This window comes from Sphaerodactylus townsendi, linkage group LG05 (genome assembly GCF_021028975.2).
Source record: "Sphaerodactylus townsendi isolate TG3544 linkage group LG05, MPM_Stown_v2.3, whole genome shotgun sequence".
Lineage (NCBI taxonomy): Eukaryota > Metazoa > Chordata > Lepidosauria > Squamata > Sphaerodactylidae > Sphaerodactylus > Sphaerodactylus townsendi.
In genome coordinates this window covers 69,139,234-69,161,422 of record NC_059429.1, presented here as the reverse complement: position 1 = coordinate 69,161,422, position 22,189 = coordinate 69,139,234, and the positions used below count along the sequence as shown (strand labels likewise).

The following is a 22,189-nucleotide window of genomic DNA, read 5'->3' as shown; positions in this document are numbered from 1 at the left end:
AACTAATGTTTGTCTCAGTTTGTGAAATGGTGACCCTTTGGTGCTACTTAAAATTAAGTAGCTCTTTGGATCCTGGCCACTTTGTCTAACAAATGTTACATGGTATCCACACTGATGCTATGAAATGCTCAGCCACAATTCTTAGTCACAATATTTGCTTAGCCATATTGACATAGAGTGGTTTGTGCCCAGCTACTGGGCAATGTCTAATGAATGGGATAGAGACACTGAACATTGGGCTATATTAGGCTAGTTCTGCTTCTTTTAGTACTTGCCAAGACCAAGAAATAAACATATGAAAGCAATAGTTGACTTGATCAAATTATACCATACAACATGAGTAATACTTAGCCACAATCAGTTATTCTTTGGCAAGTATATCTTTGAAAGTATTTGAGCTTCATGTTGGGCTTTTGGACAATAACTGGTTGAACTTGGGGGGCAGAGGGGGCAGTTGACCCAGGTGCCATTCGTCTGGGTCATGTGGGGCCACATTTTGCCCCCCTCTCCGCCTGCACCCAGCCCTCCCCCACTGCTGAACTCAATACCCCTTGCCATGCCCCTTGCCACTGCTGATTTCCCCCTACCACCACACCACCATCCCCACAACCCCCCCTCCCCAACAACCCTTTTCTTCCTCTAAGTGGACTCAGTCAGCAACACAATGGGGGTGGACTCCGTTGCCTTAGTGTATTGCCAGCCACTGCTCAGAGGAGGAACAGTTGTTGCATTGGGGTATTTTTGCAGAGGTGATGGCATGGCAGCAGGGGAGGCAGGGGGACTTTGGCAGTATAGGTTGGGTGCAGCTTACCAGGACTTGCTATACACCACTGTGGACAACTAAAACATCTTCTCATCAACCATTACATTTCACCCTCCAATAGAACACATACATAACATAGACTTTCTTTATTCTTTAGTAAATATCTAACTTTACCACTGCAGAGAGTTTAACTGAATACTTCTATGACTTGACCACACATTATGAGTTATAATGTTTCTGCCTTGAGGCCATACCAGGAGGCTTAAAGGAATATCAGCAAAGTCGTCATGTAAAGGTCTGAAGATAACTACCCAGGGTTTTACCAAACACAATAATGCTACTAGTTATTATGTTTAAGGTTTTTAGGGAGCATTTTGCATGCCAGGAGAGAGATAGAAATGTACATTCAGACAGCCATCTCTTTAAGAAATTAGGTAAAAAAGCTGAGCCTTGTGGCTTACTCACCAGGGTTGGTTATAGTCAAGAGGTCAAGTTGCCGCTGTTGCTAGAAAACAGATGATAAAAGAAGTCATTGAAAGATGAATACTTTTTTTTGCTGTTCAGCTTACACATGCAAAGCCAGTGTTCTAATATTTGCAACAGAATTAATTACAAGTAACATGACTCAATATTATTATTTTGGATGGGAGCCATGTGAATTTAGCATAGTCCTTTGAAAACCGTGCTGCTTTCATTCTTAGAATATTAGTAATTGGTGGTGACAAATCACATAAGTTTAAATTTGGGGGATTCCACAGAGCAAACGTATAACAAGTTGCAGTAGTTATGAAGGAATCTGTTTTCCTTTTTCCATTCAGGCAGTGATTGGAGCCCATGGAAACAATCCAGGTTGCTATCACACCCTCGCACAGAAATGCTTCTCTTTTTTTAATGTCCTGCAACACACGGGTAGCTGTGCAGGCATATAGAAATGAACCCCTGCAGCCATGCCGGTTGTCCCACAATACGATTGGCTGCACATGCGTAGCTGCACTTGTCCAACATGCAAAAATTTTAAAAGGACCTTTCTTCAACAGCAGGGCAAAAATGAACAGGTTGCTATAGATCGGCCATACTTGTTGCCACAGGGAGAAAACATGCTTAAGGGGCTTTGTACCCGGGGGGGTGGTGGTGGTGGTGGTGGTGAGAGATTGCCCACAACTTGCTGGGAGACCTGCACAGAATGGCAGGTGTTAGATGGTGTGGAACTTACAGTAAACGGATGGAAGGGGGGGAAATAAAATGCAGCCACGGACTTACCCGAGGCTGCCACTGCAGTTGGGGAGGGGCGAGCAGGAAAGGCCCGGCTGTGATGGGCGTGACCACACCCAGGGTGGAGTCACATGACGGGGCATCGTCATGTGAAAAGGGGGCCTGGGCAAGCCTATATAAGGCAGCGCCCGGCAGGTCCTGACCTCTTTCGAGGCCATGGAGTGAGCAGAGTGCTGCTTGCTCGCTCTATCGAGAGGCTGCCACATGACTGAGAGGCCTGTAGGGCCTAGTCGTCGCTAATTGAGAAAGTGTGGGGTTGGCCCACAGGACCATAGGGTATAGCGTAGGGTGGGGGCATGGTGTGTGTGGGGGCCGTTGGCAGAGCTAAACCTGCTTGGTTTCGCAGATGTGTTTGGCATCAAGAAAACTTCAACAAGGAAGAGACTCTGAGAATTAACAAAACTTGGCTACCAGTAAAAAACACCAGAATCAAAGGCCAAGGGCATGCTAGGTTCATGGACAATGGACTCCACCCAGACATAGGGTTTGCATTCACTAAGATTATTGCTGCTGCAGGGAATGCAAATGTGAATCACTCCCTGGACTGAAAACCCTTACGTGCAATACAATACTATCAACCACACCTTTGCATAGCAAGTTCCACCCAAACACTTATTGGCCCCTTCCGCACACGCAAAATAATGCGTTTTCAAACCACTTTCACAACTGTTTGCAAGTGGATTTTGCCATTCCGCACAGCTTCAAAGAGCACTGAAAGCAGTTTGAAAGTGCATTATTCTGCATGTGCGGAATGAGCCACTGATTGTTTCCCCACCCTGGGACATGGAATATATATACCCCACTAAAAACATTCCCTTCTCACTGGACTCAGTGTGTAACAGTGTGTAACTTCCCTCTGTGATACCCCTTTGAAGATGCCAGTCACAGATGCAGGCGAAACATTAGGAACAAGATCTACCAGACCACGGCTACACAGCTCAGAAAACCCACAACAAATAGTTATTATAGTTAATAGTTGTAATTTTGTAGTAATACAAAATAAGTTGATAGGTATGTAGATAGATAGATAGTTTGTTAAATAGATAGTGGATAGGTAGGTAAGTAGCTGGGTAGATAGCCTGCTGAGAGACCTGCAAAGAATGGCAGACAGGCAGATTCTCCCTGAGGTTAGATGGTGTGGAACTTACAGTAAGCAGGTGGAAGGAAGGGGAATAAAGCATATCCTGCCTGGCCGTTGGTGCAGGAGTGGCTTCAGTCCAAGATTTTGCAAAAGAATCGCTGGTTTAGTGATTTTTGAAAATTCCAGGTTGAAGGAAATAAAACAGGACAAATTCGTTTTGAGGGTGGAACCTGTGCAAAGTCCCCCCTCAAAGTGGTTTGTATTGTGCCCTACCCCCATTATATTTCCCCTGTGTCCCATTATATTTCCACCTTTGTTAACTACATGCTTCAAATCAGAGGCAAAAGGAATTATGTGATCTGCAAATGGATGCCAAGTTTATGTCTAGCTATCTCAAGTTTTTAGAAACTTCAGCTCAATGTTGAGATGTATTTTCATCCTAGATGGAAGAGTAAAGGAAATGGAAGAGGCCCTCAATAATCAAAGTCTTGTTGGTGTTGCTCCTGGTATCTGGTCTCAAAAACAGTACCCTAGTCCTTACCTCAGATAGATAGTGTGGGGCACAAACTATTCACACAAACACTGAGAGGAATACAAGTCTGAGAACAAAGTCTGAGAACAAAGATGTGTGAATAAAATAATTAAAGGTCTATCCTTACATTACCATAGCAGAATGTGATTTTTTTTTCTGAGGAGTGATGCTGAGGTAAAAAGAAACAACTTCATTCACCTAAACCTTATAGATACCACTGGAAAAATGTGGAATCAGCCACTCTGAAATGATAATGAGATATCTATATAACATGTTGAATCATATATTTGTCAAAATCATTTTTAACCTTTTAAAGTGAATAAGTGAATAAGTTGTATGTGAAATCTTTCCACCTTAAAGATGTATTTGTCGGGAAAACCCACCCTCAGGAATGTTGGGAAGTGGTTATCTGGATTGAAAAACAGAAAAACAGAATTCAGCTTATTGCTGTCCCTTGCATATGGGCAGAGAGAGAAGGGGATATGCAGCTTTTGAGTAACAAGAAATAGTCAGACAAGCCAATTTGATTTTAAGGAAGAATGCATATGTGGGAGAAATATGATTATATGGGTTATGTATGCTGGTATGATTATGAATTATGACGTATGTATTCTTTATATCTATAAAAGATGAAGGTCTTTATCTGGTTAGATGTGACTCTCATAGAGAGATACCCTGTGTTTTGCACATTAAAAACAAATATTTCTGTTTAAAGCCTGATTATTTGGTATTTTTCCTTACCAGTCTTTATAAACGTAACAGCCAGGTCTGGCCTGACAGTTCCCTGTAAGCATGCTGGTTCTCCCCAGTTACCAATCAAACATCTATTCAGGTATTAAACAGTGCTAATATAATCAACACAAAAAATTTAGATAATTTTGTTCCTTCTTTATTTCCATATATGTCACATTTTAGTTTTCAGTGCCATCTGCTTCTTTCCCGTGTACATTCTAATGGATAACAGCTCTAAATTCTCTTGCTCCAACATTTATACAGTTACTAGCATTGCAGAATATCCTGTCCACTTTAATTTATCTCTCCTAATCTGCTCAATAATGTCTGTGTTGCTTTCATTTATTGTCAGGCCTATTGATCCTCTTCTAATCTAATTCTCATCATTATGCTGTCTCTATTCTTTTGGTGACACTTGAAAATCCTTGAGGATGGAAGCACGCCTGACTGAACACTAAAGTAAAATGTTCCCTTTTGCAAAAATTTGCTCATTCATGGCCTCATCAAAACAGGCCTGAATTTGTCACGCTATCAAAGTGGTTCTGAAGACTGTGAATGCCATTCATTACTAGTTATGTGGTAATTTTAAATCCACTGTTGCAGTGCACTCAGTTACCACTTCTAACAAAAACTAAGATATAATTAATGGCCATATTGATGTAGCAAGGTCTGCTCCCTCCTCTGCAGAGCTAAGCCTATACGTTGTTAAAACAATGTCAATCCTCTTTTCACTGTCTTCCCCAAAACAGTACCACAGTTAGACATTCTGCACCCTGAGCCTTGGAAAATTAATTCCTCCCTTTCTACACCTCCCACTTATATAAAGAAAATGAAGTACGTCCCAATGGTGTCTGTCGTTAACCACATATCCAGTCTCACTTTCCTTCCCTCTCCCCTTCCCAGCTTGATTTGGATTTCTTCACTGGTTATGCAATGCAAAACATTATATAAACAACAAAAAACACACTAAAAAACTTGTGTAAGAACCAAACATTGAAAAGCCTTCTGAGCTGAATAGTTGACTATATTTTATGATATGAAGAACAAATTACACTCTTCAAAATATATGAATGTCACTAAATACACACAACAAATGTCATACCATATGAAAGGTACATAATATTATGCATTCAGTCTATTAGAAACAAATCTGGTTTGATTTTGAAATCTGATTGCTAAAATCCTCTGAACTGTGTGAACTGATCATACAGACATAAGGCAATTCATTGAGCACTGTCCTGCTCATCTTCATTTCAGTAAGTCAGCATTGAATTAGTGCTTGTTGGATTAATGCTAAACTGCCATTAAAAAAGGTCACTGGTGAACTTTTTTCACTCAGTTTTAGTGGCTTAAGGCTTTAAACCTTCAGCATTCTTTTAACCTTTTTTTCTAGGTAATATATTCCCTCTCTTTCTCTCTCAGCCCTTACTTCTCTTCCATGGTACTGATGCCCTTGAAGATATTTGCTGACTACTTTTATTTAATTTGAACCTTAATTATCCCAGGGAAACTTGAGAAAGTGCAAAGGAATTATTTTTGTGTAAATTAGCTAATTCATTTGAAGTTTGGTTATCTGTAGGATGTTCTGTGCCACTCTTCTCCAATACTTTATTCAATCTCTATACCCATGTGAAAATATACCATGCACATTCCTGCTACATGTGTACACAAGCCACAGCACAACAGCAATCTTTCTGGCCATCCAAGGCCAAGAACATGTTGCACATATAGCAGCCCTCTTCTCCCCTTTTCCTATCCAAGTTGACTCATTCTATAAAGCTACAGAGCAGCTCATTTGTGAAAGGGGGAAAAGCCATTTCAAGAGTTAAAAGGGGAAATAACCATTCCATTTGCCATTGCCCCACTGTTAACCCAACTGAAATGGATCAAAGGGAAAATATGGGAGTTTTGTGCCCTCATTGGAACAACCTTGTTTGCATCCTGAAGAATAGTGCAGGGACCTTCCACTGCCTGTGTTGTGGAAAATCCCTATATAGAAAGTAATAAGCATAACATTATATTATGAAAAAAAAGTCCAGTGACACCCCTATAAGAACTGTAAATGAATGTTTAAATGTAACACTGAGCTTGTTTTAAACAAATCCGTGCAGTGAATCCTGGTGCTTGTAACACACAAAAGAGAACACTGAAATTGTTTCTAATATGATATATTATTCATTTAGGAGATTTATATCCCACCTTTTCCCATCAAGATGGTCTAGGAGTGGCTCAAAATATCAGTTTTTACAATAATAAAAACAGATCACGGTCCAATAAACAGTTTACCCCAACTTTTAAGATTTCAATTTCTGGTGCCCCAAAAACAATAAGTTAACTAGTCGGGGGGGGGGGGGGGTTATCAGGATAATAGCTGTAAGAAAATTCCCAAGGGAGCAAAAGAAAACAAGGAAAAAGAAAGGAAACAAAAAAGTAAAGGGGAGGGAAAATAGGCCAGTTAAGATAGACACTATTCTCGACCATAGGCCTTGTAGAACACAATTATAAACCCATTCAATAAAAAGTGCCTTAAAATATCAGGCATGTGCAAGACAATCAACATGAGAGGAACAATTAAAAGAGCTAAACAAGAACAGACTGGCAAAGAAATTACTATGGAAACAGGGAGGCATGAAAGCAGCCTCTCATTTCTGAATAGTGCTTACTTCTCTAAGGGAGTCAAATTGTCTCTGTCAAATAGTTCAAATATACTACAGATTTTGAACCAAAAATAAAAGATGGAAACTTAAATGGAAAAAAGATCAATATTGGATAGAAAACCTTTCCAGAAATTCACCATAGATTGTGGAATTATACTCTCTATCTGACAAAGTATAGCTTTCCCATACTCCGCCTGCCTCTGGGATGCCAGCTCCATAATTGTCACAGCAAATCCACAAGAAACAGTTGTTGCATTTAGTCAAGGCTGGCTTCTGAATGCCCACTGGTATCTATGGGGGAAAGGCTGTGAAAATACTGTTAATTTTAAGATGACAGGCAGCCCCACCCAAGAAGTCAGGCATCTGGCTGTGGCACTGTGGCCATGCCAGGCTGCTGTTGCCATGGAGGTTTCCCAGTGACGTGGGAAGGCTCAAAAATAGGGAACATCTCCCTGCCTCAGAGAATCCCTCATTGTGCTGAATGGACTTACACCACATTTTGTTGGCATAAGTCCCAGGCCCCAGCTGCTTGTGTAACTTGGGCAATGACCTGGAGGAATCTGACTAATGTTGGCTTCTCCCTGGCACACCCCCATTATGGTGGTGGCAGAAGCTTTGGGATGCTGGCGTGGCATCTGGCAAAGCCCCCCAATGCCAGGGAGTGGTGTGGCAGCTGCATGCTGGCAGATTCTCCCATCTACTGGGCCAAGTGCAAATCCTGATGGTATGGTGCTGCTCTTGCAGGCAGATTTGCTCCCCCTTTCAGATGGGGCTGTAAATGATGTGTTTTAAAATGTTTTCCAAATCTCCAACACATTTTCCTGTTCAAGAAAGAAAACTTTACCTCAAATATTAAATGGACTAAGATGGTAATTTTATTCTAAATATTTTAATCTGTTAATTAAAAAAAATTCCTTTGTTAAAAATACTTTTAGTATCTGGCAAGCCTATGAAAATTGAAGCTCTACTCATCATAGAGTTGCTCTAAAAATTTTAAAAGCTTTGTTCTTGTGTCCATAACATGCAGATTTCCTCTTGGTTCGCAGTTTTTATTAGGTAATTACAAAGTCACAGTCTTATTGCTGCATTTGCAACATCAATAAAAATAATACCAATACAAATCACTCTAGGGTCAAAAACAGAGAATTAAGCTGAATGTGAGGAATAAGCAGCATGAGCTAATAAAATCTATTAAACAGCTATTTATTTCAAAGATAAAATAGACAGAATAAAAACAATAAGGGCCACATGTGGTGCTATTAAAATTAGAAAAATAATCTATATTAGATACAGATTACTATTTCAGTGTGTGTTATATTAACTAAGTGGTGACTATGACACACACACAGAGAAATTACATAGGTGGTGGCTATACTATATACCTGTACTGGCATAACTAGCAGTTATGTAGATGTTAGTGGCATTTACACTTGCACAGTGAAAAAATAGGGGAAAGGGTTAAGTGGAAAGTAAAGAAAGAGAAAAAGTGAAAGGAAGGAAGACAAGAAAGAAGGAAGGTGGGAAAGCATTCAGACAGAAAAAGTGTAGATTTGGGAAAACAATTATGAACATTTAAGGTCAGCCATTTATTGAGAACATGGGCTATCCTACTCAATGAATTTCTAATTAGAAACAAAGTGCATCTGCCTATGGCAGTAATAAGATATTGATCAACTACTGTTTATTTATGGGACTATTTTTGATAACAGAAATGAGGGGGAATTGCACAATTTTCAAACAAAACACAGAAGAATAGATCAATTTATCTAATGCAAGTCAGGGGAAGGTAATCTTTTTCCAGTGTTGGAAGTAAAATTACTTTGCCCAATATTGTAGTACTCCAGCTACAATATTGCTAGTTTCTTATAATGGTTGCTTGCAGTTTTAAATTCCATTGATTTGGTCTTTCACATTTTTCTTGTCATTCCTGGAATGATCCCTGTCTGACTAGTTAGAACATAACTCTGGCACCCCTTCTTCCCTGCCTGTGACTGCTGGTTTGTGTTGACATTAATGGCAGAGAGATCTAATTGTTACCAGAATGATCCATGATGGGTGGGTGAGGCTCTATTTTAATGGAGTCTCTACCCATCCTGCCAGTCGTTGAGATGCCTGGTAGTGCTGTGCCAACATGGGGAGCCCATTCTCTGCATTGGCTAGTGAACCCATAAGGACACAGCAAAAGCCTGTCTGGACTTCCACTTGCCTAATATCTGCCTTGAGAAGTACTTGCCTCACACCCTTCCAAAAGGGATTAAGAGAAAACAATGCCCGTGCATTGAAAAGCATTCCCATCTCCAGCCCTGGAATATCTGCCCTGCGGAGACAAAGGACTTGTTAATTTATTTGCCCCAAGTGTTCCTGCCAGTATTATATTAACCCAAAACTTATTCTGCTGACTTCTCTTTCTCTAACAACCACCTTATTCACATTGCTATTGTTCTATAGTTATGACTGACTCAGCACTCTGGCTACCTCTGGGAAATCCCCGTTTCGCTTATCAGGCTAAGAACTCAAACCATTAGATTAATGGCTCAGTACTTAAAAGTTGATGTTTGCCTCTTGTCTTTCTCTGGAAAGGCAAGACTTCCCTTTATCCTGGGAAATTAAGGGCCACTCTGCATAAACCGGAGGGTCAATTTTTCCCAATAAGAATCCCCTCTCCCAGTAGTTCCTAGCACTGCTTTCACCCTGTCTTTTGGAATCCTAGTTCCTAGCCCTGCTTTCACCCTGACTTTTGGAATCGAGCATGAGTCATTGGACCGTCTCTGGATACATCTTCAGGACAAGGTAATTATCTCCCTTCTGTAACATCCTGCTCTATTCCCTACGTAACCTTTCAACTCTATCTATATCCTAGAATTCTTAAAATACTGTGCACTTGCATTTTACCTTTTGTGTGTTTGTAAGTTTTTTATTTTGTTCTCTCAATAAAAATTGTTAAACTTTGCATCCTGGACTCCTGCAGATTTCTTGCAGAAATCCACCTCTATAAACTCCAGTGAAAAATATCTGTAGTTACCCCTCTCACAAAGCAAGGTCTGTTCCTCTAATTCCCTATTCTAAAAGAGACAGACCCTACCATTTCAGGTAACACCAAGGCTTCAAAGAACAATTTGGTTCTCCCAGGGTGCTGTGGTGGTGGTGGTGGTGGTGATGGTGGTGGTGGTGTGGTAGCCATCAACAGGTAACCTTATTCTTTGTTTCCTTTTTTCGACTTTCTTTTCCTTTCTTCTACTTTTTCTGCCTGTCACCTTTTTTCCTTTCCTTTTCTAACCTTTTTCCCGCCTTCCACTTCCCCTTGTTTGTTCGTTTATTCATTCATTTGTTCATATGTTCCTTCCTTCCTTCCTTCCTTCCTTCCTTCCTTCCTTCCTTCCTTCCTTCCTTCCTTCCTTCCTTCCTTCCTTCCTTCCTTCCTTCCTTCCTTCCTTCCTTCCTTCCTTCCTCCCTCCCTCCCTCCCTCCCTCCCTCCCTCCCTCCCTCCCTCCCTTCCTGACACAGCATACATTATGCAGGGATCTAAATTTCTAGGCAGGACATCATCTATACTCCTGACCAAGCAGTAAAAAGTAAGAAGGAAATGTATAGGATATTAAAGTAGTACAAAACCATAAACTCCAGAAAACAGGAACATTAACATTAACATGAACAGGAAGCAACATGCGAAATGCAGTAACAATGATGGATAGATGTGTCACACAACCTAAACTGGATATTGCAGGCTGTAGCCCATTTCGGATGCTAATGATTCCATGGGAGGGATAAGATGGTCTCCCACCTACCAAGAGAAGGCCCCTTCATGGTAAGTGTCCAGTGGTTTCAAGGTTGTGTCTGGAGTAAGAACGACTCTATCTTTATGAAAACCGCAGATATTGGGATTCTATCTTTATGAAAAACGCAGAGATTGGGATTGACCCATAATGCTCTGAGTTTGTGTAGTAATGCACCGCTGACCCAGCAGCACCGTGGTCTGCTGGAACCTCTGGCTCCCTCTGACCCCTTCTGGGTGGCACCGCGCCCCACTCCCTCAATGTCCCCTATGAGTCCGCGGGTCATGGTGTCTGGCTCAGTCACGGGCGCCCAGGGACAATGGTCTTGCCTCAGGTGAGGATTAGGCTCCAGGCAGCTCCTCTCACTCCGCATTGTAGGTGAGATCATGCATCACATGATGATCATCTCCCGACCTCCAACTCGGAACTCCCTCCGTTCCTCCCTTCCTACCGAGAATCACAATAAAGGTGCCAGGAACCAGCGGGAGCTAGCTAGGAACCTGCGGACCCCAGCTCCCGCTGCTGGCGATCTCCGCAGAGATGAAACCTCCGCCTCTTCCTTGGCTGACGACCCTGCGGGGATGACCTGGCTGAGATTGCGAGCCGGGAATCTCGAACCTCCACCCTGCTCACCGTCGCCTGGGAAGGGCGGTACGAAGTCAGCTGGATGGTATCAGGGACCACAGTTTGTTATCGCCCATCCACAGCTGGATCGAGCATCCAGGACTTCGAGTCCTAGGACACTCGTCCGACCAGACACCCGGTGAGTATGGGGCTTACCAAAGCAGGGCTTATGACAAGCCGTTAACTTGAACTGAAAGCGTTAGCGCGACGGGAGTCTCCGTAGAGGGGGCTGCGCCAGTGGTTGAGGAGATTGAAGCTCAATGTCCATGGTACCCAGAAGGGGGGACATTGAATCTGGGACTGGGAAAACATGGGCGCCTCTTACCGCGCTGGAGAGCCTGTGGCGCCCGATGTCACTACTACAACCCGTGGAGACAATGTTATGTAAGCCATCAGCCTGCAAGGTCTATGGCTCCCTTGCTATGGTCGCCCTCCCTTTTCGATCTTTCAACTTCAATTTCACCCCGAATTTCTCTATCCACTAAATTGGGGCCGCCCTGTCCTCCTTCTGCTTACTGCTCTCCGCCTCCTTCCAATTCTCAGCGGCTCGGTGCCCCTCTGCTCGCCTTCATTTTCCGAAGCCACGCACCTCGATGGCGCTACTTGTGTGGTAGCCCGGGTTCATCGCAGAGCGGTATTATGCGATCTGCAAAGAAACCCTGGCCGGAGGCGATGCCGATATCTAAGCACATTGCCCATCCATTTCACAGATACCACCGGGGGGGGAGGATGGCATTGTTCAGCAGGTTGTGGTACCCGCCCTTAAGCTATAATATCCTCACTGAGCTCCATAAGCAATGCGGGACGTGAGAATCCACCAGCCCTATGTGGGGAACGTATTTGGAAGCGGTCGCCAGGAACCACCCTAATGGTTCGGAGGACTGGAGAAAACCACCTTCGCACATGCTTTTAAACCCGCACAGTGGCAGTCTGGGAAGCGAAATTACCGCCAGCCCAGTGCATAAGCAGAGGAGCAGCCTCTGGCTGGCGCCTACACCACCCGGCGCAGCTTTGTAGCTCGCGAAGCTTTCGCTAGCCCCAGTACAAGTGCAGCCCTGCCGGTGGCCCACCCTTGCGATTAAGCCTCTGAAGGCGTTTTTGAAGTCCCCAATACCGGACAGCCAACCCAAAGTTTTCCCCAGCACCCGGCAGAAGCCTCAAAGGACCCCTATGCTGAGTTTGTGAACGGGCTCCAGGAGGCCCTCAAAGAGTGGAGTTGACAACGAGGAGGCCAGGCGAACTCCTTAAGCGCCTTGCCCTAGGAGAGCGCCCTCCGTGAGTGCCTGCAGCGGGTCTGAACCCTAGGAAGGAACCCGAGCTGGCCGACATGCTCCAAGCTTGCCGGGATATGGTCTTTAAGCCCATCAAGCCAGCGCCCTGGCGCCGCCCTCTCCGCTGCCATGCAGGACAGCCCGAGGCGAGTGTCTCAGTGCGGCAAACCAGGACATTTCGGAGGAATTGTAGGCTGCCAGTAGGGGGCCTACAACCAGCGGGAGGGAGGTCTCTCCCAGAGACCCCAGGAGAAAGTCTAAGACGGGCTCCCAATGCCGCTGGGGAGGCCAGCGCCCGGGCATCTCCCAGCCGGAACCAAGATCCGCCCCAAACCCCTTCCCGGAGCTCCCCATGAGATCTTGGCTGCCCCAGCTCAGTATAGTGATCCCATCCCCGCGAGGCCATTGGGCTGGTCTTGCCAGCTGCTCCCCTCGTCTATGCTTCCTCTGCTAACCCCTTTACTTCGAAGTCACCATGCACCTCCATGGGTACCCCAGAGTGGCAGCATTTCAAAATCTCTGCAGAGTCCACGGTCACTGAATTGCAACAGAGAAATGCTGGCGGAGAGCATGGCAACATTCTGGCACTATGCCCAGTCCGTCTCATTATCCAAGGGACTGCCGTTTTGAACCCTCCTCAGAATGCCCATAGCCAATCTACAGGACAATGAGGCATGGAAGGGAAGATGCTTCGCACAATGGCCTTAAGCCAAAAAAAGGGTCCTTACATTGAAGCCCCTTGGCCCTCTCAGCTGTAGGTTCAAACCAGATCCTCATAGCCTCTGAGCCTGTACCAAAGCCCTAAGCTCAAAGCTCCCAGTGGCAGCAAAATCGTCAGTACCTCAGAAACAAGATCTCAAATCCAAGAGTTGCAATCCTCCTCGTTACTTTATATGTGCTCTGTATGCCTATGTATGTTCTGTATGTCTTGCCCCTTTCAAAGAGACCCTAAAGTTTCCCTCATAAGGGATTTTCCATTACTTCAAAGCTATGCTCTTGTGCTTCAATTAAAGTTTTTTCTCCTTCTGATTATGTGTGCCAATGCCTTGAAGGCTTCGCCATTACAGCATCCGCCTTCAGCGGGACACAGCGCCGTGCACGTGCTCCCTAGGATACCGATGGGACCTGCTGAAGCCGCCTCCATCTTAGTTTAAACCTTCAAAACTCTTCTTCAAACCCTCTCACTTGAGAACCTTTTCCTTAGATCCATCTGAGCCTACACTGCCACATTGGCGTGGCGCCAAATTATTTTCATGCTCCCATTTTTTTCTGCTGGCCCCTGGCTGGTCACGGTGCGGGGTCTCCCAACTCCACACCTATCTTTACAGCCTCCGCTGTGAGAAGGTAGAAACAAAACAAACCGGCCAAAGTCCCACTTACAGGAGAAGGTAGAGAGCTGACCAACCCGCCTTCTTTTCTGCACGCCCTCCTTCTCTCTAATGGGCTGGCACCCCACCTCTAGATCTAGGATCTGATAGGGGTTTTGACCCCTCTCCAATTTTCGTGTGATCAAACCTCAAGCCCGGAACTGTTTTGCATATTTCTCTAAATCTTTTCCTATGGATTGCTATATTACGATATGACTATAATTGTGAATTGTTTAGTTGCTGCAAAACCCACACACTTTGGAAGCGGTGATTGGGTTGACAAACAAACACCCGACCTGGATGTGACCTCTCCCTTCTCCTAAGCCTTCCCGGCCCTGCCTTATTGTCTCTTAGCGCCTTGAATGTTGCAAGTGATGGATTTGGCCGAGATGGGCCAACCTAGCCTAGGAAGCTTGGCCAAAACAAAGCGAAGAAAGGGGAGTAGTCCCCCTATCGACCCAATCAAGGTCTCATCCAGCAGACCATATCAAAGTATCGTTCTCTATCAATCGATTTCAAAGTGCTCGCCCCCACTCCAGGGCTCCAGGTCCTCTATTGTCATCCTACTAACCCAGCCAGTAGCGCCAAACCCCCTGGGGGGGAAAAGCGTTGCTTGATTTTCTCTTCCATACAGAATTCCAGCTCGCCATGCCAGGCCAGCCCCATCCCGGAGATGGGCGGGCCTCCCTGGAAGAAGGATCAACCCAGCACGCCCTGTTGAGGCCGATTGCCCCAGCCTGGGGCCTGGGCAGCCTTGGCTCAGAGTTTGATACTGTGTGTCGCTGCCCCTCATCCACAGTCGCCATTCTCTCTCCCTCTCACCCTGGCTGAAACTTGGAATTGCAGCCAGGAACATTCGATAGATTAACCCTTGGAACTCTCCGCTGTTTTTCAGCTTGAATATTGTTGGAACCGCGCCTTCTCTCACAACCTTGCTTTCGTGAGAATCCCACTGAACCTGCAATGCTAAAGACTATCAGTAGCTCTCCCTAGCTCTTGAGAAATCCATGGACTCTAGCCATCGCTCTGTAGCTTTGGTAGTCAAACAGCAAGAGCCATGCGACATTGGACAATTATGCAACCACGGGTTGCCTTCCGATACATCATCCAGCCCCATGTATGGATTTAGCCATGTGTTTTGTGCCTGTAGACCAACTATTGCTGAAGTTATTGCATGCCTTGATTTTAGAAGTTATGTTATTTGTTGTGCCATTTCCGCCTGTGTCTGGAACTCTCTGCTACTACCTCTGTCCTACGTTCTGCCTCAGGCTTCCCCGGGCTTAAAGCACAGCGCCCATCCGCCCCTTCCCCTCGACCCCCTTGCGGATGGTGACTCTATGTGGTGTGTTTCCCCTCACAGCTTCCCTTGTGGGAGTCCCGGACTTGTTTCCTGTAACACCAAGACTATTGGCCGGCTGGCCTGTGCCCTTCACGGGGGATCCATCAACTCCACCTCCATTACTCTGGATGCCCTGGCCTCCGAGCAGCAGGAATTTCGATCAGCGACTTTGGAATAATCGTGCCGCCATTGATTATTTGTTGTTGTGCATCACCAGGGTTGTGAGAATGTACATAATATGTGTTGCTTTAATCCTCTGATAATTCCCAGTTGATTCATATGAAAGTCATTGAGTTGCAAAGAAGTTGTATCAATCCTGAAATATTTGATGTATTGCCCCATTGGTGGTCAGCCCTCTGGAGCTGGCTGCCGGGAGGATGGTTGAGTGCTATCGTGCAGCTCTGCATTGGTTTGATTGTATGCCTCGCTTCGTGGGTCTTGTTTTCAATGTGTATCTAATATTGCCTGTAGCGTGTAAGAAGCCCCTCGACTTTCCCTGCCCGCAACCAAGTTCTAATGTTGCACAAGCAGCTCGGTCAACTTCGACCAAACAGCAGGAATAGCGTCCCTAAATCGCCCCTCAACATTTGAAGCCTCCTTCTAAAATGTAAGGAGAGATGTAGTAATGCACGCTGACCAACAGCACCGTGGTCGGCTGGAACACCTACGCTCCTGACCTTCTGGTCGCACCCCACTCCCTCATCCCCTATGAGTCCACGGGTCATGAACTGTCTGGCTCAGTCACGGGCGGGGACAATGGTCTTTGCCCCGGGTGAGGATTAGGCTCAGGCGGCTGCAGCTCCCTCTCCGCACATAGCCAGGTGAGATCATGCATCACATGATGATCTCCCGACCTCCCGCTCTCCCGGAACTCCCTCCATTCCTCCCTTCTACATGCCCAGAGAATCACAATAAAGGTGCCAGGGAACCAGCTACTTGGCGGGAGACTAGCTAGAACCTGGACCCCCGCGCTCCCGCTGCTGGCGATCTCCACCAGATGAAACCTCCGCGTCTCGCCTCTTCCTTAGCGACGACCCTGCGGGGATGACCACAGTTTGGAAACCCTATGTGGAAATGTTATTGCCATAAGGAATAATGCCTTCATACGAAGCCACTTTAGATGAATTGTTTGAATAGGGATTTGGTGAGCACTGTAAGGATTGTGTGGCGCCTCCATGAAGGGAATCTGTGGTTGGTTGTTGGTTGACATTGTTGTACTCCCTTCAGGAATCTGAGCACATCAGAATGTTGGGAAGCTGGGACACCTTGGAAGGGTTGCCGTTCAGTTGATAGGGCTGCCACCTACCTTCTGAGAGTGGAACTTTTAAGTTCGGCTTGAAACTCCTCTTTCAAGAAGTTCAAAACTGTGGGAAGAGAGGGGTTTTCTGGATCTACCTTTTTTCTCCTGGCCCACTGGATGAAGGCTTTCCATGATGAATTATATATCCATATCATAGCCAGTCGTCTGGAAGTTAAAAGGGTAGTAGTTACATCCTACAAGTAACCCCCGGATTTCAACAGTTGCCTTTCAATACCCAGGCGGTCAAGTTGAGCCAGCCTGGATTGGGATGCCATATAGGCCCTTGGGAGAGTAGATCCAGTATGACTGGAAGGCATAGCAGAGGGGTCGTGACGAGTTTCTGTATGCTGGAGTACCAGGATCTTCTGGGCCAGAGAGGAACAACCAAGATTATCTGAGCTCTCTCCTCCGAGATCCTTCTCAACAGTCTTGTTATCACTGGAATCGGAGGGAAGGCATAAAGGAGAGCCCTGGGCCAGGGGGCTATCAGAGCATCCATGGCTGATGCCTCATGCTGCAGGAATGTGGAGAAGAAGGCTGATATCTGTGTATTTTCTGCCATGGCAAAAAGCTCCACCTGAGGAATCCCAAACCTGGATGTTATCAGGTTGAAGGATGATTTGTTGAGGGACTCAACCAGTCTGAACTCAAATTCAGTGTACCTCTGATCTGTTCCGCCTCAATGCTGAGCATCTTTCCCTCTGCCCATGACATGATCCTGGCTGCTTCCCTATGCAGACGCGAGGACTTGGAACCTCCCTGGTGGTTTAGGTAGGTTTTGGCCACTATGTTGTCTGTTTGAATCAACATGTGCTTTTGTAGAATGAGGGCAGAAAATCTTTGCAGAGCCAGATAGATTGCCTTGATCTCTGGGTCATTTATTGGTAGTTTGGACTGTTGTTCTGTCCATTTCCCCTGGGTGAACTCCTCAGGGAGGCTCCCCAACCCTGGAGACTTGCATCGGTGAAGATTTGCCCCGATGACCCGGGAGGTAGGAATTGCCCTGGGCCAGGTTGCGCCGAACTGTCCACCAATGGAGGCTGAACTTGAGGGAGGGTGGAATATTCAAGAGGTGGTCCCTCTTATTGATCATGTTCCATTGATGAGGTCGCAGGAATTGCTGTAGTTCCCTGGAGTGGAACTTGACCCATTGAAGAAGATCTATGGTAGTGATGAGAACACCAAGCAATTTGGCTAGGAAGAAGAGTGATATCACGCTGGTTTTGAAGACCATTGAGACCATCTTCTGAATCTTCTATATTTTGTCCTCCAGGACATACAGGATGTTCTTGGTTGTGTCGATGACTTCCTCCAGGTGAGTCAAACGTTGAGCTGGAAAAGGGAGCTCTTCTGTTCATTCACCAGAAAGCCATGCTTCTTCAGAACCCGTCTCGTGAAGGCAAGGTCTTGATGTGCCGTTTCCCTGGATGTAGATCTGATAAGAATGTCATCCAGGTACAGGTGAATGTGTACACTCTGCTAGCGTAGAAGCATGACTGGTACTAGAAGAAGTTTGGAGAACACCCTGGGGGCAGTTGCCAGACTGAATGAAAGGGCCTTGAACTAAAAGTGGCGAACCCTCATTGTGAAGTGCAGGAATCATCGGTGGGCTTCTCTGATGGAGACATGGAGATAGGCCTCCATGAGGTCCAGGGAGGTCATGAAATCTCCCGGACGAAGAGCTTCTGTGATGGATCGGAGTGTTTCCATTTTGAATCTGCGAAGTTTGATGTAGGAATTCACGATCCGCAGGTTGAGAATAGTGCGCCAGTCCCCGTTCTTCTTGGGGACCATAAAGAAATGTGAGTAGTGACCGCAACCTCTCTCCTGTTTGGGAACCTTCTCTATGGCTTGATTGGATAGCAGGTGATGAATCACCATCTGGGTTCAAGAGGTCTTCTCTAGTCAGGAACTGATAGGGAAAGGAAGGAAATGAGGGTGTGGTATGCTGAGGAACTCTATGACATATCCTAGGGACACCACCTTCTGTGACCATGCATCAGTGTGTTCCCCCCTCCACTTGTCCTGAAAGTGGAAGAGGTGACCGCCGGCTGGTAGCTTGTCAAAGTCAGGATCTGGAGGGGCCTTCCCCCCTGGGGGCCTTGTCGAATTTTGCTTAAGGGCGGAAGCCACCACGACATTGAAAGGAGCCTCTGGGTTGCCAGTTAGAAGTCCTGCTGTCTCTAGACAGCCTAGGGGAGAACCTTTGAAAACGAAAGGCTGGTTTAGGCCATGAGCAGTTTCTGTCTGAATGCATATTTTTTAGGAAGGGCTTTCTTCTTATCTTTCATCTCAACCAAGATGTGATCTAAGTCCTTTCAAAACAGCATTCTTCCTTGGAAGAAGTAGGTGGCAATGAGGGCCTTGGATTGGTTGTCGGCCTGCCATGGCTGCAGCCAGGCATTCTGCCTAGTCACCACCGAAGAGGCCATAGTCCAGGCAGAAAGGACCAGGGCATCCAATGTGACGTCGGTTATGAAGGAGGAGGTAATCCGAATTCTTTCCAATCCTTCCCTGGCTGTCTGCTCTTCATGTGGCAGGAGATCTAACACCCATCCAATCCAGCCAAGGATGGCTCTGGCAACAGTGATTGCGGGAGCAATAGCTTTCATGGCCAGACCTAAGGCTTCATAGGAATGCCTAAGGGGCATCAGACTTCTTGTCTAAATGGTCTTTGAGAAAGCCTTCGCCATCTTTGGAAACCAAGCCAGAGGATTGAACAGCCACAACCAGAGCATCCACCAGGGGCACCCTAAGCATGTTATCTACCACTTCAGGGACTACATATTGCTTCCTGGCTATGGAAAGGAGATGTTTGTTGGTAGCCAGGGTTTCCCACCCTTTCCTAATTCTTCGAACGAAGTATTCAGGTAAGGGAAAAACTGTCTGAGAGCACTCATCTTGTGGAAAAAAGACCTTGCTGCCTTTGGGACAGCCCTTAATAGGTTCCCCCGTAATATTAGATGGTGGCAGAGCCTCCTGGGCAACTTTGAGCTCTAGAGCCAAAATGGTTTTAGCAATCAGGAGTTTGAGGTGTTCTTGATTAAAACACCGGTAGGATTGCTCAGAGGTCGAGGCTTGGGGTTCCTCAGAATCTGAAAATCGCCCTACTGATTCCTGATCCAATCCCTCTTCAGAGGAGTCATCTTCCTGCTGGAGGCAGGGAGGTACTGGCAATGGGGACCTAGGATAACCCCTAGTATGCTCACACGAAGGACGGTGGGAGGAGGATTCCCAGTAACCCTGGGTCCCCAACCCTGCATATAGACTTCAACTTGCTCTGCAGTTGCTTGCTGGAAAAAGGAGGTGAAGTCTGGGGAGGGAAGGTTCTGCCAACCAATCAGGGTGGTAGGTGCCAAGGGAGGATTGGTTCCCTTGGCTCCGTGGGCTCTCCCCTGCCCCCCTCTGCTCTGTCACGGTCTTGCCTGGTCTGCAGAAAAGGATCTGTAGTGGGTTACAGTTGGTCGCAAGTGGAGGAGGGACATCCTGGGTGCTGGTTGAGACATTGGCGCCAGGCACGAATCTCCTGCCACTTTTTGCTGCTGAGGGGGCTGAGGTCTTTCTAGCCACAAGCCTGCCCTTCTTGGTGAGAGCCTCCTCCAAATTGTGCTGTTTTGCCTTCCTCTGGCTGCTGGTCGTCTTTTGCTGCCACAGCTGTTGCTCACAGCTTGGGGCTGTCGCCACGGGAACTGCAGAGATACTCTCTCGGGTATTTAAGGTTGCCAGAGGACTATTTGCAGGAGGGAGCAAGTTGTGAGCTGAAGCTCTGGTGACCTCTGCTGCCCCCCCCCCACATGGAAGGCCTCCCTCTGAGGGGAGAACCACTAAGTCACCATTATGGTGGCAACGGCAGACAAACAGACAGGAAAATTAAACTGAGCCCTAAAGGCAGAGTTTTGTCCCAGATTCTTCCCACACAAGACACACAAAGATAATGGATGTAAGGTGGACACAAATAAGGGTAGAAGATAGTAAAGGTTAGACAGAAAAGAGCCAGGCTGAGTCCAAAAGAATTCGTGCACTCCCTGTCGAGGCAGGAAAAATACTGAGGAAAATGGAGTCCAAGCCTAGACAGGAAGTGACAGATTCTTTTTCCTGCCTCCCTGACATGGGGTGGAAATCACCCACCAAGATGGCCTCTGCCTCCAAGAGAAGCATTAAATCAGCCCAGTTATATGGGCATTTTAACCTCTGATGGAACAGCACCAACAATCCATAAATTTGGCTCCATGCTGTTTACCACTGGCCTGATTTCTTCCTAACAATTTAAAAAGTATACCTGTTGGTGGCAGAAAGTGAAGTCACAACTGACAAGGCAACCCCACAGAATTCTCAATACAAGAGATGTTCAGAGGTGATTTGCTATTGTCTGCCTCTACAACATGATCCTGGACTTCCTTGGTAGTCTTCCAACCAAATATTAACCAATGCCAACCCTGCTTAGCTTCCAATGACATTAGGCTAGCCTGGGCCATCTAGGTCAGGGCTATCATTTTTAGCATATTTAAACAGGGCTATTTGTGTCATTATATTCATAATTCTGCATAATTCAGGCACAGAATGTGGTAACTTGGGAACAGCCACAACAAATCAATAGAGCATTTAGTATATGACAATACTCAAGCTTCCTGTTTGTCTCTAGCTCAAGCTTTTCTTTTTAAGTTGCCTAATTTAGCCTTGATAATTATTAGTGTTTACATGCCTTGGTGTTCCAATAGAATTACTCACAAGTTTTATTGGGAGAAGTTTAGGACCTATGTTGAGAATTTATAGTCCAATTTTCCCTCAACAGAATTTTTTAATTGCAGGAGATTTTAATGCCAGGCTCAGGGGTGACAATTTATCCCTAACTACAGCTATGTACCAGTATGCCAAGATTCCTATTCCTAATTTTTAAAACCTTTATAAGAACGTCAAAAGGCCTTCTAGTCAATGATGCAGGTATTTCATTTGCTAAATTTTGTATTCAATTTGGTTAATTGATTTTAAATGGGTTCCCCCCTCACAATCTCCCAGGATATTACACCTTTGGCTCTATTAAAGGCTGCAGTGTTATTATGTTGTAACATGCCATAACCTGAAAGGATGTATTTAGATTTTCTAACTGGACAATGCATAGACAGACTACTTTCTGCTAATCACAATTATTAAACTCAAGTCACCTTGCAGAGTACCATCCCCAGCCTCCCTATTGGGTGAAATACTAAACTGCTATCAGGATTAAAACAACAGATGTAATATGTGGGGAATTTTCATGAGGCCCTTCAACTCTATAATTCCCTTATTATGACTCTTTAATGGTTCACTACAATGCCAGTTGGCCACCCAAGGCAATTTTCATGAGGATAAAACAGATACTTGATTTGATGGTGACTGGCAGTGGTGGGATTCAGCAGGTTCGCACCACTTCGGCTGTTAAAATGGTGCTTGTAAACAACCAGTTGTTAAATTATTTGAATCTCACCATTGGTGACTTGG

At 45.7% G+C, this 22,189-nt stretch overlaps 1 protein-coding gene across 3 annotated transcripts in view; it reads right to left on the bottom strand.

Moving 5' to 3' along the window:
• The window catches only part of LOC125433066 (BEN domain-containing protein 5-like), a 996,205-nt gene that overhangs the window by 511,323 nt on the left and 462,693 nt on the right, over positions 1-22,189 (bottom strand). For all 3 annotated transcript variants that reach the window (XM_048497387.1, XM_048497385.1, XM_048497388.1), the window contains one exon: positions 1,229-1,268. In XM_048497387.1, coding sequence (XP_048353344.1) covers positions 1,229-1,268 — 40 coding nt within the window. The remainder of the gene's footprint in view (positions 1-1,228; positions 1,269-22,189) is intronic.